The 27,443-nt window shown below is 42.7% G+C and overlaps 1 protein-coding gene across 2 annotated transcripts in view; it reads right to left on the bottom strand.

The window, feature by feature from the left end:
• Positions 1–1,978: 1,978 nt before the first annotated feature.
• The window catches only part of LOC136584914 (thiol S-methyltransferase TMT1A-like), a 35,848-nt gene continuing 10,383 nt past the window's right edge, over positions 1,979–27,443 (bottom strand). Inside the window, exons 2-3 of one of the 2 annotated variants that reach the window (XM_066584349.1) lie at positions 26,431–26,468; positions 1,979–4,689 (exon numbers count right to left, since the gene is read on the bottom strand). In XM_066584349.1, the coding sequence (XP_066440446.1) occupies positions 4,488–4,689; positions 26,431–26,468 (240 nt within the window). In that variant the 3' untranslated portion in view covers positions 1,979–4,487. Of the gene's footprint in view, positions 4,690–26,150; positions 26,469–27,443 lie in introns of those variants that run through there. The other variant, XM_066584350.1, reaches the window with a different exon arrangement.

The raw sequence follows: 27,443 nt of genomic DNA on the forward strand, positions 1-27,443 counted from the left end.
GCAGACATATTCTGGCACAAATGCCAGCCGGTTTTTGATCTCTTGAGACTGAGAGTCTATTTTCTGGCTCCTGCCATTCATCCGAGATAACTTGCTGCAGGGTTTGGTTTATTGGGAAGATGATTTTCAGGGAGCTCCCATCCAGGAGGAAAACTTTGTCTCGATTTTTTTTATAGTTATCTTCCAATTCCTTATTGCAGATAACGCATTTCCTAGCCCGTTTCCTACGGTCTGTTTTGCTCTTTGGATCTTCCTTATCAGTCTGAAAAAAAGCCAAAGAGTGTGCGTGTGTGTGTGTGGAGGGGGGGGGGGGGGGGGGGGGGGACAAAAAAGGGAAAATATATGCTTTCAAATTAACCACACTGACAATTGCATATTCCTTTCCTGGCGTATAGCCACTCACGGTTTGCAGGGGGTCTGCCTCTTCCCTCCTGTGCTGTCGCATGCTGACATGCTGGAGCACTCTCAACGTTGCAGGATAACCTCCAGCAGGAGTAGAACCTGATATAGAGGCAGGGATTTGAATTTGGCGCTAATTCCAGAATTTCCCCAATAGCCACGCCCCCCGTGTCATGCGGACAGCGTCATCGATCTGCGCCCCCCCTGGTGCTGGGAGGAATGCCACTGCCAAGAGGAACTACACGGGACACAGACAGCAGCATCACTGCATGCGGAAGCCGACCCGCACATGAAGACCTGTGCTACAAGGCAACTGACGGCTCCAGGGCAGCACAGGCCGGGGACGCAGGGACCGAAGCGGTATGCAGACCCGGCCTCTTCCCTCCAGGGGATCTTCAGCACAGCATGCCCTTGGTGAGTAACTCGCGGAGCTTGCTCCATCTAGCCACAATAGGGACAGGAAGACACTGAAGAGATGGTGGAGGGGAGGTGCTTTAAGAGCTCTTCCTGTCCCTACCAAGGTCAGAGGGCAACAAATGGGTCCGTCAGGATGACGACCAGGAAAAACATTAAAAAAATAAACTATGAGAAAAAGCCAGAATAAATATACAAAATGTAAGACGGATTGTTTGTCTGCTAGGTGGGTATCCCAGCCAGCCAATCAGTCCATACACCAGCAGACATGTGTCCCCATCAAGTGCTGAAATAAAAATGCGCATGTGCCAGCATGAGGATTACGTGTGCCAGGGCTGACACTGTGACATGACGCCTGTCCCGATCCCACCCTAAGGCTGAGTTCACAAGGGGGGGGGGGGGGGGGGGAATTGCAGCAGAATTTCTGTGTGGACTTTCCGCTCGGAAATTCCGCATGTCTTTTTAAACCAGAGACTAAGCAGCAGAGTGGACGAGATTTGCAAAAATTTCGTTCACACGCTGCTGACAGTCCGCTCATGTCAATTTTGGCGCTGTTTCGACAGGCTCACTTCTCTCTATGGTAAGAGATTTCCGCAGTGGAATCCAGGCTGAAAAACCACTTTAAACCCGCACCAAATTGCACGAGTTTTGAAGCAGCCTTTCCGCTGCGGAAATCTCGTGGAATTTCCATGTGGCCTTCTGCGGACATTCTGCGAGATTTCCAGCCCTTGGGAACCCAGCCTTACAAAAGCTTTAGACAGTTACACATTGGATCATATTGTTTGTTAACTATAACTTTAACCAGCAGCAGTTGATAATTTAATTATTAATGCACTGTTTGGGATGTTCTATTAGGATGTTAACCCTTTCCAATCCACTGTCTGACGTCTGATTGAAGGCTGTACAGCTCCGATGTTGGAAGACGTCCCGCAGGGTATTCTTACTGTATATTACTGGCTGCTCTGTTGTCGGGGGCCCCTCCAGCATGTCCCTTATCACAGTACTGGATCTAGCCAGCAGACGGCGCAATACATTTTGTTCTACTACCCCACACAGTACCTAACCATTTTCTTCTTTAAGAGAACCTACACTTTCACCGTCAGAGTGCTTCTGCTGCGTCGGGTATTTTCTGCTCCTTCTGGCGCAGTAATGCAAATAAATAAAGTATTTTCCAAAAAAGGCTTTTATTGTGCAAAAAGAAAAGTATATATACAAAATTCTGTATTGTTGTAATTATACCAACCCACAGAAAAAAATCATATCGTTTTTGCTGTCTGATTAAAGTCACACACACACACACCGCGGTTGAAGCAGAAACCAAAAAGCGGCAATAGCACTCAAAATACGTTTACTATCAGAGGTATTAATATCTATAATCAATACTCTAACCACATTAAATATGGCAAGGTTTTTGGTATATAATTTGATCAAATCATACTGGCCCATCTACCAACGTCCAGGTGACCAAGCTTTCAGATGGGTCCTAACGCTAATGCCAGGTGGTTTAATCTTAACCTGGGAAAGATGGGTACCTACCTCTCAGAATGTTCCCCTTAATACTAGGTTAAGATTAAACCACCTGATATTAGCGTTAGGACCCATCTGAGAGCTCGGTCACCTGGACATTGGTAGATGGGCCAATGTAATTTGATCAAATTATATACCAAGAATCTTGCATTATTTAATATGGTTAGAGTATTGACTATAGGTATGTATACCTATGATAGTAAATTTATTTTGAGTGCTGTTGCCGCTTTTTGGTTTCTGCTTTTATTGCATGTTGCAGCCATGGTTTAATGTGCACCTATAGATTTCTATTGGGCAGTGTTGAGCTACTTTATCCTTTTTTTTCTACACACAACGCTGTTAACGCTGTACAACGCCTCCAGTGATTTCAGTTGGGCCTCACAGAATAACGTGCGCTTGATGAGGTGCGTTAAACGCTGTCGAACAGTGTACAATACGTTAAAAAATGCATCTGGAAATCACGTTTGAAACGCAGCATTTTACCAATGGTGTGTGTGAGCGTGGCTTGACGCTGTAAAAATACAAACAAAAAGCAATGGCAGAATTTGTATATTTTTTTTTATCCCTGCCCTAAAAAAAACAATGAACAAAAGTTTTACAATACATTACATGCACTCAAAAGTTAGTACCAAGAAAAACTACAGCTGACCATGCAAAAACAAGCCCTCATACAGCCATGTTGACAGAAAAATAAAAAAGCTAAAAAATAGGTATACACTTCCCAATAGACATCTATAGGTGCATGTTAAACCATGGCTGCAACATACAATTGAAGCAGAAACCAAAAAGTGGCAACAGCACTCAAAATACATTTACTATTAGAAGTATACATAATAATAATAAAGACACTAACCACATTAAATAATGCAAGTTTCGTGGTATATAATTTGATGAAATCATATTGGCCCATCTACCAATGTCCAAGTGACCAAGCTCTCAGATGGGTCCCAATACTAATACCAGGTGGTTTATTCTTAACCTGGGAAAAATAGGTACCTACCTATAAGATTAAACCACCTGGTATTTACGTTATATTTCTGATGGCAAATGTATTTTGAGTGCTGTTGCCCACTTTTTGATTTCTGTTGTATAGAAAAATAAAAAAATTCTGGTTTTTGAAAAACGGTGATGAAAAGCCCCTAAAAAATCATTGCTTCTTCAGGTCCAAAACAGGCTGCATCACTAAGAGTACCTTGACAGGACCCCTGAATGGAGGCCATAATGAATCTCAACAGGCCCTTTGGGCGAGTTCAATTCAGTGTTTTGCTTTCTGTTTTTCTATTCCGTCCCAAGAGCAGAAAAACAGAAAAGAAGACAGGTCCATTAAAATCATTATTGATTTCTTTTGTTTCTGTCTGCTTCCGTTCGATTTGGTTTTGTATGTCTTTTCAGGTACCAGAAGATGCTATTAATACAGGACAGAATTGAGATCCTCCTGATGGTGGGTGACAGAAGTTCACAACAGGTGGCCAAGGATTTCATTCAAGAAGAGCCAGGAAGACCGCCAGTGTGGGCAGGAACTGAACAGATTCAGAAGTTCAGGGAAACTTTTAAGATAAATCGAGAACTGGTAGTCTGATCCGTGTTTCCGATCCCCAGATGTCAACAGCTGTGCTAGCTGTTTTCATGGAAAGTCCACAGAAAAGCACCAAGAGACGTGGTGTGAGTCAGGATCTCTACTTCTTCTGTTATCGACCATCAGGATGATCTCAATTCTGTCCTGGTTTTTTAACGGCATCTACCTGAAAACACATGCGGTTAGTGTTTTCAATACCACAGAATTTAAAAAACCACAATACTCAACATGACATCACCACAAGTCAAAAATGATTGCAGATGTTGAAAAAAATGAGTGCACCAATCAATTGCTGATGAAGTAGCCGACCGACACCACCATAGTGCTAAAAAGTTTCCCCCATCTATGTGTTCTACAAAGTTTTCTACTTGTATCTTTTCTTTGTTCGGTACATATTCTGGGTGGCCCCTTTTGAATCGCCTTGTATATTATGTCCGCTATAATACTCTGAGAAGACAAAATATACCAATATACAAAGAAGACTTTACTAAAATTTATTTTTCACAATGGTAACAATGGGGAAATCTTGTGAATGAGTAACATTTTCCCCAGAGTGATACAATATATGTATTTATTTCACAGCATATCCAATAATATGAGGACCAATGAGCTTTAAAGGCACGGGAGCTGTTATGTGCCGAAGGTTTAACTCTGAGAATTTAGCATTTTCCAGGTCATTCCAAGTGGATTTTCTTATGCTACATCCATCAAAAATCAACTTCCAAGAGGGATTCAGGGCTTTCTGAAAAAAACTAATCCAACTGGAGTCATCTACGGCAGCCACATGTTCTATGAAGTAGAAAGCTCCACCTTACAATAAAAAATAAAAGATTAATATCTTAATGGTAGATCGTATGGCATTAAATGCAAACCCAATGTACATGGCCACTTTATTTGAGACACCTGCCCCTTCACATTTGGAGCTTCGAGGTATGGAAATTAGTCCCAGGACCTCAGAGTGCAGCATAAAACCAGTGGATCGGTTTCACATTAGAATGAGAAAATCAAACAAACAATCTGATCAAAGTCTAACAAGACCTGGTCAATAGTACCAAACTAGCTGGGGACAGTATTTACACAACTGCAAACCTTGCGGGTTTGAGAGTATATGAGAATGGTGTGATCGAGGCAAAACATCCGGCAAAAAGGGATTCTGTGGATGTAAACAACTCGTTGACAAAAGGGGTCGGAGAAGGATTTCAAGAATTGTTCTGATGGACAGGAGGTACACAGTCATCATTCATAAGCTCAAATGGGCCATAACAGTAGATAACTAGTATGAAGGATATTGCTGTCAGAGAAAACAAAGAGCCAAAACTCCAGTGGGCAAATGAGCACAGAAACTGGATCACTGAGCAGCAGGAAAACACTGCCCGATCAGATGAATCCAGATTTCTGTTGTACTATATGATAGAGTAAAATGAATGCAGCATGAATCAATCAACCCTTTCTGAGAAGTATCAACAGTTCATGCTAGTGGAGGTGCAGTAATGGAGTGGGCAATGTTTTTGGAACACCTTGGGCCCTCTGATACCTGTGGTGGATGCCACAACAAATTGCTGCAGTCCTGAAGGTAAAAGGATATATCAAGTGGCCATTCAGTGTATATGAATGTAACTATTATGATCCAGTATAATCTATTCTGTTAAAAAACTGTGCCCCTTTTAGGCCCCCTGTCCACGGGCGTTGCGGTATTATATATATATATATATATATATATATATATATATACACACACACACACAAGTATACATACATATAAAAACCAAAAAAATGGCGTGATTCATTTGCATATAAAAAAAGAAAGAACAGGATGGGCTCGAAGCTGCAGGATTTACCCTCATCCTGTCATGTCTGCGATCAGATGGTTAGGAGCCACACAGAACGGCATTGCAGGCTGCATGTAGCCCTAAAGACACAAGCTGTGCAGCACTGGAGTACAGTGTACTTCTGTTTCTGTCTCTGGTTTAAAGGGCCCCTTTGTGCATAAGATAATATAAAATCCAGACTTGAAGACCTTTAACCCCTTCATGATGCGGACCTTTTTTTTTTCGTTTTCGTTTTTTCCTCCCCCCTTTAAAAAAATCATAACTCCTTTATTTATCCATCGTCATCGCTGTATGAGGGCTTGTTTTTTGTGGGACGAGTTGTAGTTTTTAATGGGGCTATTTAAAGTACCATATAATGTACCGAAAAACGTTAAAAAATTATAAGTGGAGTAAAATTTTTCAAAAACAACATTACGACATCTTTCAGTGCATCTTGTTTTTACGGCGCACAAACTAAAACAAAAGCGACATGATAACTTTATTCTATGGGTCGGGTACGATTGCTACGATACCAAACTTGTATAGTTTTTTTTTTACTATACTGCACTTTTTTTTTCAAAGACATTTAATTTTTTTCAATTATTTTCTGCCGTCATCTTGTGCGCACAATAACTTTTTTATTTTTCCATTGACGTAGTTCTGCAAGGGCTCATTTTTTGTGGGATACCCTGTAGTTTCCGATAGTACCAATTTGGAATATATACGACTTTTTAATCGCTTTTTATTGCATTTTTTATGGGAGACAGGGTGACTGAAAAAGTGCATTTCTGGCGTTCTTTTTTTTCGGACGACTTTTACTGTGCGGGAAAAATAATGTGCTACTTTGATAGATCTGACTTTTACGGACGCGGCGATACCAAACATGTACTTTTTTTTATGATTTAGATTTTTTAATAATCGATATGGCAAAAGGGGGGTGATTCAAACTTTTATAACATTTTGTTTTTTTTTACAATTAATAAAACTTTATTGATTTTTTTAAAACTTTACTTTAAAGTCCCCCTGGGGGACTACAACCAGCGATGCTTTGATCGCTCCTGCAGTATGACGTAATGCTAGAGCATTACGTCATACTGCCATTTGATAGGCAGTCTGCTAAGGCAGCCCTAGGGGCCTTTCCAAAGGCTGCCATGACACCTGCACGGCTCCTCCAATCTCACCGCTGGGGGGGGGGGGGGGGGGTGCGGGACCCCCAAACATTGTTCGGGGAATTTAAATGCTGCTGTTAGATATTGCCCGCGGGTGTCAGTTGTAGTAAACAGCTGACGCCCGCACTGTATGCAGAGAGGTCGCCCCGCGAAAATGTACGTCCTGGAGCGGGAAGGGGTTAAAAACATTGTGAAAATTAAATTTTCCCTTAGATGCATGATTATAAATTTCCACCTATCCTTAGGATCTGCATTAAAGGGATTGTCTAGTTGTAAACGATTGATGGCCTATTCTTGGGACAGGCAATCAATAGTAAATTGGTGGCGGTCCACCACCCGGGACCCCTGTTAATTAGCTGTTCACCAGGTCGATGTGCACATTCACTCAGCTGATTTATCAAGGAAGCAGGCAGCTTTGTTATGCCTGCAGTGACCAGGCTTGGTATTACAGGCATAGTTTCCATTCACTTCAATGGGAACTTTGGCTGCAATACCAAACCTGACCACTTTTGTTGGAACGGAGTTGTCTGCTTCCTGCATGAACACACCAGCTCGGCAAACAGCTCATCAGTGGCAAAACCCCCATTGATATACTACTGGTGGTTCCTTACCAAGGAATGTGTGATATAGAATAATGGAAATTTATCATGAAAAGAGTGATATTGTATAGTGAAAGTGCATGAATATTCACCAACAGCCTTGGTCACCAAGATACAGAAAGTATCAGAGCACCAGGGGTGGAGTAATTTAGTTGTAGAATCTATAAGTACAACTTCATGTTGAGTTGCGCTCTCTGAAAACACCCCAAATTGTTGCTCAACAGACCTTTGAAACATAAAATGTGTGTTTAACAAGACTAAACTCGTCTGCCTATTCTGTGCCATGTTTCTTATTCACATTGGTTTATACAGTGAAAGGACAATCCTGCTGACAGGGCATTCTTATGAATACTCACGTCTTAATGACAATCTCATGTATTTCATTTTAGGCCGGGTGCACACAGCCGGATTTGCATTGCGGAATCTGGAGTGGACGTCCGCCTCCGGATTCCACAGCAAATACTACCCATTAACATGCTATTGAAAGTTGCTTTTCCCTGTCCATGAGCAGAAATCAATTGCGATTTTCAGCTTGCTGAGAGAAGATCGCAGTATTTTCTATTTCAGCACAGATTCCGCTCAGACGGCTTCCATTGATGTCAATGGAAGCCGTTTGATCTGCAGCTTGTCCGTAGCTGACACTGCGGGCGGACCACGGAATCCGCGTCATGCTCTAGCGATGGAGCGGCATAAACTATACTGCACTAAACTATGTGCGCTCGTTGGCACATCCACAATACAGATTATGAGGAACCCGGACAGGTACGCAGGGGTCACTGGCTGGGCATTGGCTCAGATTCTGCTGTGGAATCTGACCCACCGTGTGCATTCAGCCTTAGTTTTATTAAATAGATGCAAGTCTGTAGAACAGAAAAATGTATATGTTTTGCTAAATGTTGTAGCCATTTTTTAAAAACTTTCCTAGCTACGGCCATATTGGAGATACACTGATCCTTCCTGTATACTCATTAAGGCCACCTGCAGACGGCCTGGTTGAATCCGGCTGCGAGAATTCTCGCAGCGGGACCCGACCCGAACGTCTGCAGAGAGCAGCGTGGCACTCACCTGCACCCGCGGCCCAGGCTCTTTCATGTGCCAGCTGCCGGGCAGCCGACGCATGCGCAGAGCGGAGCCGGAGACCGGTGCCGCGATTTGTTTGTCACGTGAGATTTCGTGCGGCCAAATCACGTCCGTCTGCATAGGATTGCGTTTGTTAATGCAATCCTATGGCAGCTTCCAGGGGCGGAAATTCCGCGGGAAATCCCGCCGCGGAATTTCCGCCCGTCTGCAGGCAGCCTAAAGCAGGATATGCGTGCTTTATGGCAGCTGTAATGTTCCATAATTAACAGAATGAAGTGTCATTAAACTAAGACTAAATTGAAGCTGGGTTCACATATTGCAATCGCACCTTTGCAGTAACTGCACCAACATGCAAATCAACAGGGTTTTAAATTAATTACAGCTAAATCCAATATTGTTAGTGTTCATTCAGTAAAACAGCAGTTTACTGCTCGACCATTAAAAATCAAACTGCTTTTAGCTAGAATCACCTACAAATTCACATCAACCTGTATGTTGGCACAGTTCCAATGGCATCGCAGGAAGACCTCAACAACAGTTCAGCTGCATTGTGTGAACACAGTCTAATTCAGCCCCATGAATGCAGAAGAGAACAGTCATTATCATTGCGTTAACTAGTGAATAAGAGTTATGGAAACAGTGTAGCAAAGTGCGCTATGCTATTTCATAACGTCCCGGATTGCGGAAACAGTGTAGCGCTCCATGTGATGCTGTTTCCGTAGCTCCCATTCACTGCAATCGGGCTATGGAAACAGCGCTGGGCTGGAGCACTCTGTTGTTTTTGTAACTACCAGCTTGGTAGCCGGTAACTATAGCAGTGGCTTTATATCTCGGTTGTGAAAAGCCGAGGGGGAAATACTCCTTTAAATGCCACTCATAGTGATTCTTAAAGTAGGACTATGTAATACTAACCCGGTACTGATAATAAAAACCACCTGACTAATATTGTATAGATGTACCTTGTTCTACCAAAATAGCTGTGATCCATCCAGGCATGAATTCTAAAAGCCCTTTGAAGGTATCCTGTGTTATCCGACATCAAGACGTTAGCAACAGGTCTTTGAAGGCCTTCAAATTGCAAGGTGTGACCTCTACAGGTTGGACATGATTTTCCACAACATTCTGAAGATGCTCCATCAGATTGACATCTGGGAAATTTGGAGACCAAGTAACAAACTGCTTCTGCTGGCTCACCTTCATTCCATAGTGCATCCTGGAGCCAACTCTCTCCCGAGGCACCAATGCAGCCAGATTTAATGAGTGTAATAACTTTGACAATAATCTTTAGCTATTAAAAATAAATAAGCAAATAAATTGTAGCACAGACAGTTATAGTCCATTAAGAGGTGATTGCTCTCAGTAAGAGAAACCAAGTAATCTTGTAGATATGATACCTTTAAATGGCTAAACAAAAATTCATGATGTTATAGCGAGCTTTCGAACCTACTCAGGGTTCTTCCTCAGGCATAATGGAACAGATCTGCAGAAGCATTTATATTAATATTATGTGTATATGCATTTATACAAATGCGTCTTTAGCCATTAAACAGGTATCATATCTACAAGATAACTTGGTTTCTTTTACTGAGAACAATCACATTTTGCTCTACTAGGTAACACGGTACTAAACTTTTACAGTCCATTAAGAGGCACATTATACCTGGATACATTGGTAAGTGATACAGATGCACCCTGCTTTACACAAGATGAAAAATAAAACTTGTTTCATCCCAACAGGCCACTTTCTATTGCTCCATGGACCAGTCCTGAAGCTCACATGCCCATTGTAGATCTCAGCATGGGCACTGTGACCAGTATGTGGCTACAGAACTTCATATGTAGCAAGCTGCAATGGACTGTGTATCCTAACACCTTTCTATCCTAGCCAGTGTCGCTGATGGTGGTGCAACACAGGTTCTGGATACGAGTTGGACACCAGACTACAAAAATCTATCTTTTTATGTTTAATCTGTTTTTATTAGGTACAATTTTTTCAAAAATGCAGTACAAATTCTCCATCAAGGGTCACGCAGGACCTAATAATACGTATATAACTCAGAAATATAATGTTATGGGAATAAATCATATTCTAGAAGATTTCACTGGTTTGCTTCAGATTGGTTATAATTAGAGATGAGCAAGTATACTCGTTAAGGACAAATACTTGAGTGAGTATTGTCCTTTTCGAGTACCTGCCCGCTCGTGAGAAAAGATTCAGGTGCCGGCGGCGGTGAGCGCTGTGTTGCGGGAGTGAGCAGGAAGGAGTGGGGGTAGAGAGAGAGATCTCCCCCCCGTTCCCCCCGCTCTCCCCCGCCGCCCCCCAAATCTTTTCTCACTAGCGGGCAGGTACTCGAAAAGGACAATACTTGCTCGAGTATTTGTCTTTAACGAGTATGCTTGCTCATCTCTAGTTATAATGAGAAGCTTCATGCATGAATATATGTATTCGAACTCACAGATGCTGTCCATCAACCCCTATACCCTTCTGGTTTATTGAAAGGAAGTAAAATACAGTTATACTGAATATGACGCAACAATTACATGCATACCCCTCTCAACATTATAACAACTCATGATTGGCCTAGTATGTAATGACGCTGATGATTAACATATGTTTAGCCCCCAGATGTATGTTGCTATGTGAACATGTAATTCCTATATACCCATGTAGCATAGATTTTATTAATATTCCAATCTGCAACCAAGGAATCAAAGGGAGGGGATAAGGAGCAAACCCCCTCTTATGAGCGGTGGGCATTGCAGGTCTTTCTCAAAAGAAACACATCTGTAGATAGTGCCAAGTCCTGGGAACTGTGTGTAGCAGTGTGTTGGAGATACCAGCACAAGAATGCAACACACACATAGTGTACATTATTGAACTAGTTAACCATTTCACTGCTAGCTGTTTTCTATGAAGGTGGATATATGAATATATATATATATATATATATATATATATGTTTGCATAGACTTATTTAAGAAACACATTTATATTATTATTACTAAAACAATAACAATTTGAACAGGCAATAAGCCGAAGTATACTTTTAACTCTTATTCTTCCTACCTCCTTAAATTGTTGGATTATTAGGTTGTGCTCTTAGTTACCAATGCTGAGAACTATGAAAACCTGTGAGCATGGAAAATGTTGTAGTATACCTGTTTCAGCATAAAATTGATCCACTGCAAAAGGTCCCAGTGGTCTTTGTATGCAGAAAAAGATAATTCTAGACAACAAAGAAAAACAAAGTAGGGAGTAAAGGGAGGGTGGGAAAGGCACCCAAATAATGACAATTGAAGTACAAAACAAAAAAGGGAGGTGGGGGGACATGGTAAACAAAGGGAAAGTAGGAGAAGGGAAATTTTGTGCCTTAGAATCATAGTGGGAATGGTAGTATTTATCTGGCTCCTCCACTCGACCGGATCCTGATGCACCCCCGTAGCCCACCCAGTGGCCTCTACACGAGAGTGTTCAGAAACTCTGCAGTGCTCTCGAACGACAAACAAGACTGCAATACTGATATAAATTTCTCGCTGTCCCCTGAGTGTTCTGTGCAAAGTTCTTCCATGTGACATAGGTGCGACATCTTCTGATGCCATTCAGATAAGGAGGGGACTCGTGTAGAGCGCCAATGGTGCGGAACAACCGTCCTAGCAGCTGCCAGGCAGAAGCAAAGTAGGCTCTTTTTCGTGAGCCGATTGTTCCAGGCAATATTGATAGTAGGGCAATTTGGGGGCTATTGGCAATTTTTTGCAGACTAACTCTGTTGTATGTATAGATTACCTTTTCCCAAAAGGGATACAGCAGGTTACAGCTCCACCCCACATGCACCATGGTACCCCTATCTGTTCCACAGCGCCAACACATCTCGGACACCAAAGGGAACATGGCATGAAGGCAGACTGGGTATCTCTACCATCTCGTCATAATCTTGTAGGTTTTTTTTTTGGGCAGCACAGGCGATAGATCATTTATGGGTAAAGATGAATGCATTCTGCCAGTCCTTCTGCAGTATTGTAGCTCCCAGTTCCTGTTCCCAGGGCCATTTAAAGCTAGGTTTTGTGGTATAGGTCTTACTTATCAACAAACCATAAACCAGGGATACTGTATGTGTTGGCTGAGTCCGGCATGAAAACAGACATTCAAGGGAGTGAGCACTGCCCCAAACAGACTTCCCTCCCCCTGAGTGGTGAGAAAGGAGCGGAATTGGTAAAACTTCAACCAAGACAGCAGGCACCTATGAACCTCTTGATTGTAAGTTTTGTTTTACTTATATTTACTGTTTGTGTATGAATGATTTTTATGCTTGAAAAAGGCCACGATTAGTGGCTGAAACGCGTTGCAAAATAAACTAGTTATTTCCATATACATTGGAATATTTTTCTCCAGCGAGCGCTGGGGCCATTTTTCTCTCTTTTCATTTTCAACCAAGACAGGCCACACTCACTGAATCTACTCCTTAATTCTTGGAATAACGGGAACAGAGAGCCGTTCTGTACCTGGTGCACCTGCGTGTTTTCACTTGCCTCCCATCCCAAAAAGTGTTCCCGTGTATTGCCTGGTGGGAATGCTGGGTTAGAAAATAACAGTGTAAGGGGACCATTAACCTGTGATAATATCTGCTGTCTTATTTTTAAGTCCCATAACCTAAGTATCCCCTTCAAAAGGTCGTTGGGGGTGAGGACCTGGGCCCTGTCACACGGTCTAATTCAGAGGAGAAGTTTTAATTGAATTGAGCACTCTACCTGTTCTATATTCACCCATTGTTTTTGGGCAGCGTGATGGTGCCAGCCTATCAGGTGTGTTAAAATTGCAGCTGCATGATAGAGTCTAAAGTTCGGCAGGCCTACCCCCCCCCCCCCATTTGTTTTGGGGCAGAATAAGGTTTGGAATCCCCAGCCTTGGTCTCTGACGACCCTATACAAATTTAATCATAGCCGACCACAGTGATTTGAAAAGAAAATGTAGGAGGTACTATAGGGACAGTTTGAAAGATATATAAGTGCTTGGGCAGCACATCCATTTTAAGCACATTTATCCGCTCGAACCATGATAAGCCTCGTTTCGCGTATGAAGAGAGGTCCTTTAATGTGCGTTCCAGTAGTGCCTGATAATTTAGGGTATACAATCTTGATTGATTTGTGGGAACAAGCACCCCCAAGTACTTTATGGCCTCTTGTTGCCACTTAAAGGGGAATACATCTTTTTATTACAACTACTAATAAGTAGATATGCTTGAACGAGATAAATGAAAGATAGGTAACTGTTATGCAGCCCTTTAACATTTAGAAATAAGGTCTATCGCTATCTAATGATCACATTATTTGCCATACATGGTAAGTAATATACAGTCGGTGCACACTTATCTAGAAGAATACCCGTACAACAGGAAAGTAACGTATCTAGGGAAAGGCATGATTCAACCAAAAAAACAGCGACTCTCCTCTCACGGTCTGTATTTACAAAGAGGTTCTGAAAAGTTTGTGCGCAACAAGAGAAAAGATAAAAGTTCCTCTTACAGCAAAGCCCCAATGATGATAGGAATAATGTATAGAAATCGTCACCTAGCAGGCCTGCTTACTTATCTGTGTCTGTTTGCATGCGCATACTTTGTTTTTGCTGAGGTACATTCCTCATTTATGGACTTCAGTGCCCTCTTCATGGTGATGGGGGTACAGAGATTTCCAATGTCCGCCACGGTCTCTGATCCAATAAGCGTGGTAAATATACGGTGCTTGGTCCTGGGCTTTAATTCCGGGCAATAAATGTATGGTGCGGGATTAAGACCATTTTCACATGGGCGACAAAATTGCGTGATTTTCTTGATGCAAAAGTGCTATAAATCGCATGTATATGGAAAACAAAAATGGGGGTTGCTAAATATAAACGCAAATATTAACGCAATTTGTGTTGTTTTGTAGCCCATGTTTCCCTATCGACCCTGCGAGGTGGCTAAGACACGATAGGCAAAACACAGAAGTAAACTTTTTACAGTGAGGAGAGGGCCTCAAATACAGAGCAGAGTTATAATTGCGGACACCTGAGCCACGGAATACCCCCCCAACCTGGGCCAAAACGAAGGTGTATACTGCTCCCAGCCCACATCACTGAAGAGCCATTAAACCGGCCCAAGGAAAACTACCAGCACTGCCGTATGTTACCCTGAGCATCACCTCTGTCTGTAACCTGAAGAATCCCATGTACATTATTCCTGGTAATGATACTACTAACATGTAAAGAGAATAACGACTTTTACTGAAAGGCTTGTATGTGTCCACTGATATATGATCACTACTGACATCAACAAGGAGATGGAAAAGAAAGTTATAGAAATTTCTTCTTAAACCCTGGTTCTTGTGATTTCTTAATTGCATAACATTTAATATTCTTGTGCTAATGTAGCACTGGCGTCACGAATTCTAAAAAGAAAAAAAAAATAGCAATAGTGCCACGAAGAGGCCATTGTGGCTCTGCCGCACACAACAGGGAGTTGCTTCAGAGCACCTAAGCAGTCACTTCTTACATATACAACACCACCATTGATATGGAGGTAATGAAGAATAATGTATCTCAGACAGAAGTAGATCTGGCTCAGGCAGTAAATCTAAAGGCCCAGTGCAGATGCCATATATATTTTCCCCTCAATATTTAATGTTGGACTATGATAAAGATATGTTAAAAATATTTAATTTTAGGTTTGCTGTGCAATTTAAATTGTTTGGTAGTGTTAGTAGATCTATTAATATAAGCTCAGTCTAACTTAATGACCAATAATGAGCATCTGTGGAGAAATATCTTTTAAACATGTTAAACCCATCGATGTAGCCCCCAAACCACAAACTGTGAAATGCCAGGACACCTACTGCAACTTGTATACTTTGCAATAGGGAATTCCTACCTTATATGCAAGTAAGTAGTTCTCCCTTACATTTTTTGTTCCTTCTATATACCCATATCCATATTGCCTACCCAAATTTTAAGGGTCCTTGATTGATAGTAGAAAATATACACATAATGATGCAAATTGGGAGGAGGCATTGGATGGTTTAGTATGCAGACAGGGCACAGTTGCATACAAGACATGTCTTTTGCAGCACTCTGTAAGTATATGTAAATGGACCGTATTGCCACCCGCATTTACCATGTTTGTAGAAATCGGTCCACAATATGTGTGCATAGTAACAAATAACGCAAACACTACAGAGATGTACGACTTGACCCTTCCCTTTTCCGAATGTCTTAAAAATGTTCCTCTTTTACACTGGTTAGATGGAACATATACGTTCCTACCTGATGTAGAGCGAGGAGTAGCTCTGCACCAACACCCAGATGTATTTCAATTGTCTCACATCTCATTATCATTAAATATTATCAAATTGATGAAGGTAACAAAACACCTTGAAAACACCTACAAATGATGAACCACACATTGATTGAACTGAGAAACAGACAATTATAACTTCAAAAGGTCTAATATCCATAGCAACAAAAATACAGACCGATATTGGTCACCATTTTTGTAGGATGGTCACCCTCGGCAAAGAAAATGCTGGATTGGCTATTACATTCTATGTTAATTTTACTTCTACTTTGTGTTTTTTTTAACATTGTGGAATTGTTTTCTTACATACAGAATTTGTAAGACCCCTAAGTGAAAGGCAATCCTCCATTTTCGTCTCCAAGAAGGAAACACCATGATGCATATCATACTCTATGGAGCTGAATAAAACAAAGCAGAAAGTGATGATCACTTACTAAAGTGTGCATTCCGCATGAATCACTAACATGTATGGGCGGAGAGGTGGGAACATCTTTAAAAGTACCCGGAGAACATTTACACCCATCTCTCAGTGCTAGGTAGGGCAACCTGCCCCTGTAGAACAGAGATGGTTTTGGGAGGAGAATAGATAGCTTGCATGGGATAATGAGACAAAGCAGAAGCAGTCACAAAATGGGGAAATGTTAGAGAATATATATAATTATGTAACAGGGCTGACTCCATCTTTGTATGTGCTTATATGAACAAACTTGTATTTCAGCTACACATAGATATCTTATATTAAAGGGGTTGTCTCGCGAAATCAAGTGGGGTTATACACTTCTGTATGGCCATATTAATGCACTTTGTAATATACATCGTGCATTAAATATGAGCCATACAGAAGTTATTCACTTACCTGCTCCGTTGCTGGCGTCCCCGTCGCCATGGTTCCGTCTAATTTCAGTGTCTTCTTGCTTCTTTAAACGCGCTTGCGCAGATGGGTCTTCTCCCTTCGGCTCCGCTCGGCAGCATCAGCGTTTTGGCTCCGCCCCCTTGTACGCGTCATCGCGTAGCTCCGCCCCGTCACGTGCCGATTCCAGCCAATCAGGAGGATGGAACCGGCACACGTCATGGGGCGGAGCTACGCGATGATGCGTACAAGGGGGCGGAGACAAAACGCCGATGCTGCCGAGCGGAGCCGAAGGGAGAAGACGGATCTGCGCAAGCGTGTCTAAAGAAGCAAGAAGACACCGAAATTAGACGGAACCATGGCGACGGGGACGCTAGCAACGGAGCAGGTAAGTGAATAACTTCTGTATGGCTCATATTTAATGCACGATGTATATTACAAAGTGCATTAATATGGCCATACAGAAGTGTATAACCCACTTGATTTCGCGAGACAACCCCTTTAAGTAGTTTCTAGATATGGGCATGGTCTAGCATAACTGCTTTAGACATTCATTTGGTGGTGACACAGTCAGTAGAAATACCCTTGATAAGAAACGATTGACGCCATACCGTATGCTCGAATAGGAAAAATAAGATAAAAAAGCAGAACTAATGTTCTATGAGCACGTTTTTGTAAAAAAGATGCACACTTTTTTTATTGTCTAAGAAGATAGGCACACCCTTTGATTTAGAATGATAAAGGTTTGCTGTATGATAAAATGAATGAGAGATCATTCTGATTACACCAAACTGAATGTGACGGACAATTTTATCAGCTTCTGCAATGAAGTAAGTTCTAGGCTGAACCTAAGAGTCTATTGATCTTGTATATCTAAATATTTCTAAAGCATTTGATACAGTGCAGCATAATAGGTTAATATTAGAGATGAGCGAACCTACTCGTTTCGAGTAATTACTCGATCGAGCACCGCGATTTTCGAATACTTCCGTACTCGGGTGAAAAGATTCGGGGGGCGCCGGGGGGCGGGGGGGGGAGGCGTGGCGGAGCGGAGGGTAGCAGCGGGGAACAGGGGGGAGCCCTCTCTCCCTCTTCCCCCCCACTTCCCGCTGCAAACCCCCACTCACCCACGGCGCCCCCCGAATCTTTTCGCCCGAGTATGGAAGTACTCGAAAATCGCGGCGCTCGGGCGAAAAAGAGGCGTGGCGAGTAGGTTCGCTCATTTCTAGTTAATATATAACATGAGACAGCTTGGTCTGGGCGAAAACGTGTGAAGTTTCTTAAAAAACTGCCTTGGAGATAGAAAGCAGAGGGTGGTAATAAATGGTTTGTAGTCTGATTGGGCTACTGTTGCTAGTGGGGTGCTACAAGGTTCAGTATTAGGCCCCGTTCTATTCAATATATTTATCAATGACCTGACAGAGGGACTGCACAGTAAAATATCAATATTTGCAGATGACACAAAATTATACAAGATAATTAATACAACGGAGGACAATGTGCGGCTACACATGGACGTAGATAAGCTGGGGGCTTGGGCAGAAAAATGGCAAATTAAGTTCAACATTGATAAATGTAAGGTTATGCACATGGGCAGGAGAAACGGATGTCACCAATATACACTAAATGGGGTACTGCTAGGGAAAAGTGATATGGAAAAAGACCTGGGGGTACTAGTTAACTGTAGACTTAACTGGAGCAATTAATGCCAGTCAGCTGCTACAAGGGCAAGTAAAGTTTGTTGGTGCATTAAAAGAGGTATAAGGGCGACGGACGAAGATATTATTCTTCCACTATATAAGGCACTTGTCAGGCCTCATATGAAATATTGTGTACAGTTCTCCGGTGCTCAGGAAAGATGTTGCATTGCTTGAGGGAGTTCAGAGAAGGGCAGCTAAATTAATAAATGGAATGAGAGGACTGGAATACCCGGAGAGGTTATCAATATTGGGATTATTCACCCTGGAAAAATGGCGGTTAAGGGGCGACCAAATAACTATGTATAAATACATTAGGGGGCAATACAAGGATCTCTCCCTGTTTATACCCAGGACTGCGATGGTAACAAGAGGGCTTCCCCTATGGTTAGAGGAAAGAAGGTTTCATCACCAACACAGAAGGGGGCTCTCTACTGTAAGAGCTGTGAGACTATGGAACTCTCTGCCTGAAGACGTGGTTATGGCAAAATCAATGGAGAAGTTTAAGAGGGGACTAGATGTCTTTTTAGAGCACTATGACATTACAGGATATAGACATTAACCCTTTCCAATCCAATTTGAATTCAGAGTGTCCTAAAAAGCTTTCTCTTTTTGCTGTTACACAACGGTGCTATCTGCTGGCTAAGGCCAGTGTGTGTGCACCAAAGAGGCTCAGACAGCAGAGCGGTATCCGCTGACTGCCAATCTTCGAGTCAGGTAGAAAGTTTTCAAATGTTAATCCAGGGATTATTTTGACTGCTATTATGGAGTCGGGAAGGAATTTTTTCCCCCAAATGGAGTAAATTGGCTTCTGTCTCATTAGGGTTTTTTGTCTTCCTCTGGATCAATTAGATGGGGGTGGAAACAGGCTGAACTGGATTGAAATTTGTCATTTTCAGCCTAGCTTACTATGTTACTATGTTATTAGTTGTTAATTCTTGACCTTCTTGTTGGTAATAGCCTATTTCTTTGAGTGACCTGAGAAATAAAAGTAGAACTTTTTTAGCTGTTGCACCAAAGTTACTTCCTCACTGAAAAAATATGCCCCAATACCCATTCCTAAGGAGACCTAGGTTTGACAACTACATCTAAACAACTTGGGGATCCTGAATTTCATGCCTCACCTCCCATCAATATTCCACAGGAGATTCATGCCCTCTTAAGGGCATTCCCTCGATACCCTATGACGGACTCATAAAGGAATTAATCTTGGGATGGTTGAGCAGGGACACATGTATGTTGGGCCGCCTGTATAGAGCTAAGCAGGAGAACCTGTGGAAAGTAGCCTGATGTTTAGCATATCAGACCAGGACTGCATAGATTTCCTGGCTGTGGTGGCCAGAAGATAACTAGTGCAATGGGATTAGCCTGTAGAGAGTGCAGGAGCAGAAGGAGTCTTTCTCTACCATGTAAGCCAGTGAGCAGGATTGCCACCTTTGTCACCAAAAATACCATCCAATGTAAAGGGGTGTGGTCAAGTAGCATGGTTCATCATAATTTGTAATTTTAACTCCGTTATTCCAGAGTGGTGAGAGGAACATTTAACTAATTGAGAGAGACAGAATAAAATATTGTGAGAGTCTACTTGATTCAACAAATGGAGTGTGCCTGGAGTTTCCCCGAGTAAGCTCACCATGAAGGCCTGGAAAGTTCCAAAATATGGTTCTTTATTGACTTTATAAACTGGACATATGGCCACATAGTAAGGCAGAGTCTTCAACATTACAAAGCCATATGGTCAAAGTGGTCAGAAGTGGTATCTAACCTGGTGAAAAGTTGCACAATGGCCATATGGCAACCTGCATTGATGTGGAAATTTATATTGTCTCTATGTCCCTCCTTCTCTGTTTGCACAACTGACATCTTGAGATCTCCACAGATGTCTCCTCCATGTGGTTATCTTCATTAGGACTGACCCCTGAAGCCCAGCCCACAGACTAATGCACCACACTTATACTAAGCTTTCTCAGCATGTCACACTACTGCGCTCCAAATCAGAGACAGAAACAGGACTCCTAATATAAACTATTTCCAGTAACTCGTTAGACATGCAGCGCTCTTGTGTCACATCCCCACGTTGCCCTGATAGTTTGGTGTCCCTCTCATTTTCTAACCATGACAACTGGGCCATACCTTCCCACGTGGTCATGAGTACAAGATACTAACTAATGTGATTCCACCACACTTGCCTTGTTTTTGCACCAGAACAATAAATTTTCATGCACATATGGTTAAAATAAACAGTATCCATTTGGAAATGCTCTACTATTTTACAACATAGGCAGGACAAGCTGTGGCATCTGGTCGGCCGTGAAGCAACGTTTAAAATGTACTGCGCGCTCCAACAGAAGGAACAAAGGTAAATATGTTCAGTAAAGTTTTAGAAAAACGTAACATTTTCAGAATAATCACTTTTGAAACATTATATCCCAAATGTAATCATCTAGAGGTATAAATGAATACTTTTAATAGGATGCCAACAAATATCTAATATTGGCTGGATTGGGAATTCAAGTCCCCCATGCGGACTAAAAAACAGGTTAAGTAAGTTTAATAAAGTTGACTTAAAGGGGTGGTCTCGCGAAACCAAGTGGGGTTATACACTTCCGTATGGCCATATTAATGCACTTTGTAATGAACATTGTGCATTAAATATGAGCCATACAGAAGTTATTCCACTTACCTGCTCCGTTGCTAGCGTCCTCGTCTCCATGGTTCCGTCTAAATTCGCTGGCAGCTTGCTTTTTTAGACGCGCTTGCGCAGTCCGGTCTTCTCCATTCAGCACGAGCCGCTTCAGTGTGCTCCCCGCTACAGCTCTTCTGCGCATGCGCAGACGAGCTGTCACTGCTCGGGAGCGCGCTACAGCGGCCATTCTGTACCTTCCTCTGTTAGAGGAAGGTGCAGAAACTGGAGCTGCCCAGCGGAGAAGCCCAGCCCAGCCCAGCAGCCCCGAGAAGCCTCCCAGGTAAGTGATTTGTCGGGGGGGGGGGCTGCCGCTGCGCCGGGCTGCGCCGGGGGGGGCTGTCGCTGCGCCGGGGGGGGGCTGCCGCTGCGCCGGGCTGCCGCTGCGCCGGGGGGGCTGTCGCTGCGCCGGGGGGGGCTGCCGCTGTGATGGGGGAACTAGCGCTAGGCCGGGGGGGCTGTCGCTGTGATGGGGGGGCTGACGCTAGGCCGGGGGGGGCTGCCGCTAGGCCGGGGGAACTAGCGCTGGGCTCCGGAACCTAGCGCTGGGCTCCGGGGCCTTCACCTGGGCTGAGGGTCTAGCGCTGGGGAGCCGGGGGCTAGCGCCGGTTACCTGCTGCCTGGCGGTGGGCGTCTGGTCGGCGGCTGCGGAGCGTCTGGTCGGCGGCTGCGATGCGTCCGGTTGCCATGGAGACACAGCTGGCGGCGTCTCGGGAGCGCGCACGTCGGGCTGCAGCGAGCGACGGGGAAAGAGCCGGCGGCCATCTTGAGGAAACTTTTATAAGTTGCTGAAACGCTGGAACGGTAAGTACGAACCAGCTAGAAATGTCATTTACAGGGGGGCTTAGTAATGTGTACTTAATGGGGGGGACTGGGCAAAAAAAAAATTTAACTGCTTCCTCGAGACATCTCCTTTAAGTATTTAAAAAAAAAATGTAAAAACAGATTACAAACCCACCTTTCGCAGTAAACACATAAAAAATTTAACACAATAGATAACTAGTATAATTGGTATCGCCACATCTTTAAAAGTCCAGTTTATTAAAATATAACATTATTTATACCGCAAGATGAATTGTCCTGTTTTGGTTACCTAGTCTCGACCCAAAAATGAAATAAAAAGTTGTATCTAGATGGTGTAGGTTAAAACCTTCTCCTTTACAGGATACATAGCGCTCCATGAACGCTATGTAGTGAAGATAGAAAGCCAGGCGCAACCTGTCACAGGAGAGCTGCAGGGTCCTAGCTCACCCTGATCAGCTCTGTTAGTGACTATTGTCACTACAGGGGGATGTTTTCCACTGTAACTGGGGCTCCTATGGATGCCTCGACTACAGTGAAAAAGTATTAAAGTAAAAAAAAAAGACAATGTAAATGAACCCCATAAGTCTTATATGACGTCATGGGGGACATAGATGTTAAAAACAATTGTTACAAAAATAACCATGAGGAGGAGCCAGAATAAATGTACAAAAAGTAAGGCCGATTGGTTTGCTGGGAGCCAGCCAATCAATCCATACACCAGCAGAGCTGTGTCCCCATCAAGTGCTGAAATGACAATGAGCATGTGCCAGCGTGAGGATTACGTGTGCCAGGGCTGACGCTGTGACATCATCTCTGTCCCAATCCCCATTCATGGCAGGCAAGCCCTAACAAAGGCTTTCCACAGTCATATATTGGTGTAGTGGCCCAGTAGAAGCTTTCCTGGCATTCTCCATAATGTCATACATGTAATGTCTTGTCTTGATGCTCTGTGCAAACTGTCTTCTCATTCTGTTATGTGTATTGCACAGATGCAGTGAGTAATGGGTTATTAATATCTACAAAATATGAGCTATCTGCCTGTGAATGTAACAATTCTATCCTGGCACGTGGTATGAGTGAAGATATAAATGTGAGTGCTTGAGAGTGGGAAATGGTCTTCCATCTTGGCTACCAACTGAGTCCACCTAACACAGAGGCACATGGGCGCACCTTCAGCCCTCACGTGTTGAAGATGGAAGAAGAGGAGAGGTTTTCCCAGAATGTGTGTCTTCAGTTCAAACTGTATGTGAGCCCCAAAGAGAGAGAGTGAGCAGAGCGCAAGTGCAGTTGGTCAAGGCCTAGTGAAAAGGTACTCATTAGTCTGTGTTTGCATACTCAAACGTCTTGAAGTCTGAGTCCCGCTGAGTGGAGGAACTTGTCTGCTGGAGAGTCTATGGAGTGACCCTACCCCTTTCCTCCTCTGGATTGTTCCCCTTCCAGGAGCATTGCCTGACAGATAACGTGGACTGCAGGACTGGTATCATCCAGAGTTTCCTCCCTGATCACAAATATCCTGTTTTATCTGCACTAGTGTATCTTGTGAATTTATGCCTTGTACTACTAAAGAGAAGTTTTCAGTAAAGTTATTTCCAGCCTCTGACTGTTCCCGTGCACCTGAGGTACTTAAATTGTCTGTGGCTCATTTATTCACCCCGCCGATGGTCATGCCAGCGGGTATCGGAACAGTACCATCACATGACAAATGTCTCTGCACCTGTTACCCTGTTTATTGGGCATCCCTATGCCGGGAGTGTCCGGAAGAGGCCCAGTGCTGCCCTGGCCTTGGCTACGTGTGTCCCTCTGGTAGGGAGCCTGGTAAGTGCCGCGGTGACAAGCCAACACTTTACCCTCCCAGCTCCTCAATGTATGTCATGTGTCCGGGGTTACCCTACAGGATGCTGCATTGGCATCTCAATGTTTATTAATAATAACATTTCTCCAACAGCAGTTGATAATTTCATTATTAATATGATGTTTGGGATGTTTTATTAAGATGTTAAAACTCTCAAGAGCAATACATTTTGTTCTACTACATGACACGGTACCTAACCATTTTATTCTTTAAGAGGACCTGCTCTTGCCCCTTTGGAGCGCTTCTGCTCTGTCAGCTGTTTTCTGCTCCTTCTGGCAGCTGAAGTTGGTCCTAAAAAAAAGTATTTTCCCCCCCAAAGTTTTTTTTTGTGCAAAAACAAAATATATATTATATACCCATAATTATCATTTCATTTATGCTGTATAATTAAGGCCACTCACACACAATGCAGTTAACTTCTAGTGTCTTTTAGAATTATGTTCATTTCTAGTAAAACTAATATAATGATAGGCGTAGGATACTGTGACCTTATCTTGTACTAACTGGTCAAGACAACCTCATATATTAATAAATGACAGCTGATAATCGAATGACTATGTTTGATATGATAGGAATTACGTATTAAGAATGGACTTTGACCTGACAGATGTCCGGCAAGAAAATGCTGAAATGTAAACATGTATGTAATGTTTGGCACAAAATCAATGTCACTGTAATTATGTGTTATGCTTATAAAAGAGCTGTATTAAGTGCATTAAACTCGGAGATAATTTGTAGACTATCGCCAGAGGGTGTATGTGATTTTCTCTCTACCAATTGGTACTTATTACTTCTTCTCAATTTGGACGCCGAATGACATACTAAGGGAAATTTCCCTATCATGCTGTACAATGCCTCAATTGATTTCAATGGGGCCTTGCAAACTAGCGTTTGCTGCATTTTCCTGTGTTTAAGCGCTTGATGAGGTGTGTTAAAAAACGCTGTTGAACGCTGTACAATGCATCCAAAAATGCAGCTCAAAACCATGGTAAAATGTTTGAAACGCAGCATTTTACCCATGGTGTGTGAGCGTGGCCTGGCGCTGTAAAAATTGAAACTAGAATTAATGGCTGAATGTGTTTTATTTTTTTCTTCCTGCCCTAAGAAAACAATGCACAAAAGTTATACAATACATTATATGAACACAAAAAATGGGACCAAGAAAAACTACAGCTCACCACGCTAAAAACAAGCCCTCATATGGCCATGTTGAGAGAAAAATTAAAAAAAAGTTAAAAAGTGATTAAAAGTAGTGATGAAAATCTCCCCAAAAAATCATTGCATCCTCAGGTCCAAAGCAAGCTCCATCACTAAGGGTACTTTAACAGGACCCCTGAATGGAAGCCATGAATCTGAACAGGTTCTTAGTGTTTTGCTTTCTGCTTTTCTGTTCCGTCCCAAGAGCAAAAAAAGAGAGGGAAAAAAACTCCCAGATCCATTAAATTCCTAATTGATTTCAATGGGATTTATTTTGTTTGTTTCCATTCCATTTGACTTTGCATGTCTTTTCAGGTACCAGAAGATGCCGTTAATAATACAGAACAGAATTAAGATCCTCCTGATGGTCAGTAACAGAAGTTTCCAACAGGTGGCCAAGGATTTCACTCAAGAACACACAGAAAGACAGCCAGTGAGTGCAGGAGCTGTCAGGAAACTGATTCAGAAGTTCAGCGTTCAGAACAAATGAACAACTGGTCATCTGATCAGTGTTTCCGATCCCCAGGTGTCAACAACTGTGCTAGCCGTTTTCACGAAGAGTCCACAGAAAAGCAACAAGAGACGTGGTGTGAGTCAGGTTCTCCAGGTCTTCTGTTAACGACAATCAGGATGATTTCAATTCTGTCCTGATTTGTTAACGGCATCTTCCGGTAGTTGAAAATACATGAGATTAGCGTTTTCCATACCACATAATTCAACAAAACCACTTTACTAATACTCAACATGACATCACCACAACTCAAAAATGGGTTTAGATATTGAAAAAAATGAGTGCACTTCATTAGGTTTAAACAGGTTTCCATTCGTATTTAAAATACAAAGAGCCAGCACTGGATCCGAGGACACAAATTGACATGACCCCAAGTAGATAAAATCAAAGACCACATTCCAGAAGGAGTGAATAATTGGGCATGGGCACCACATGGGGAAGTATGTGCCCTTTGTGCCACATTCCCTCCAGCAAGTCTCGGGGACAGATTCTTTATCCATTTTAGCAAGTCTCACTGGTGTCAGGTACCAACACAGGAATATCTTATGCTATGCTTCCCAATGGGCAATACCATGTGTGGGTGGCCCTTTTGAATCACCTTATACATTATGGCCGCTATAATACTCGGAGAATACAAAATATACCAATATACAAAGAAGGCTTTAGTAAAATTTATTTTTAACAATGGGGAAATCTTGTGAATGAGTAACATTTGCACTAGAGTGATACAATATATGTATTTATTTCACAGCATATCCAATAATATGAGGACCAACGAACTTTAAAGGCAGAGGGGCTGTTATGTGGCGAAGGTTTAACTCTGAAAATTTAGCATTTTCCAGGTCATTCCAAGTGGCCTTTCTCATGCTACATCCAGCAAAAATCAACTTCCAGGAGGGATTCAGGACCATCTGAAAAAAACTAATCCAACTGAATTCATTCACGGCAGCCACATGTTCTATGAAGTAGTAAGCTCCACCCTACAATAAAAAAATAAAAGATAAATACTTTAATGGTAGATCGTATGGCATTAAATGCAAACTCAATGTACATGGCCACTTTTTTTTTAGACACCTGCCCCTTCACATTTGGAGCTTCATGGTATGGAAATTAGTCCCAGAATCTCAGAGTGCAGCATAAAATTAGTGGATCGGTTTCACATTAGAATGAGAAAATCAAACAAACAATCTGATCAAAGTCTAACAAGACCTGGTCAATAGTACCAAACTAGCTGGGGACAGTATTTACACAACTGCAAACCTTGTGGGTTTTTGAGAATATATGAGAATGGTGTGATTGAGGCAAAACATCCGGCAAAAAGGGATTCTGTGGATGTAAACAACTCGTTGACAAAAGGGGTCGGAGAAGGATTTCAAGAATTGTTTTGATGGACAGGCGGTACACAGTCATCATTCATAAGCTCAAATGGGCTATAACAGCAGACAACTAGTTTGAAGGATATTGCTGTCAGAGAAAACAAAGAGGCAAAACTCCAGTGGGCAAATGAGCACAAAAATGGGATCACTGAGCAGCGGGAAAACACTGCCTGATCAGATGAATCCAGATTTCTGTTGCACCATATGACAGGAGAGTAAAAATGAATGCAGCATGAATCAATCAACCCTTCTTGAGAAGTGTCAACAGTTCATGCTAGTGGAGGTGCAGTAATGGAGTGGGGAATGTTTTTGGAACACCTTGCGCCCTCTGATACCTGTGATTGATGTCATGGGGCAATTAAGTTTGATATGTGCTATTTTCATGCACAATACGCACTGGAAGGGTTGTCACGGGTGGCTCTGTGGGCCCTCCCAACAGGGGCACTAAGGGTGCTCTTCTCGGGGCTGTGCAGTGGCCCAAAGAATGTACCATGGTACGCTTAACAGGAAGGCCTGTTTTGTCACGAGTGATGCCAGTATTCCAACCGGGGCCCTCGGGATGGAATGGCGATGAAATAA

Source organism: Eleutherodactylus coqui, chromosome 1 (genome assembly GCF_035609145.1).
Source record: "Eleutherodactylus coqui strain aEleCoq1 chromosome 1, aEleCoq1.hap1, whole genome shotgun sequence".
Lineage (NCBI taxonomy): Eukaryota > Metazoa > Chordata > Amphibia > Anura > Eleutherodactylidae > Eleutherodactylus > Eleutherodactylus coqui.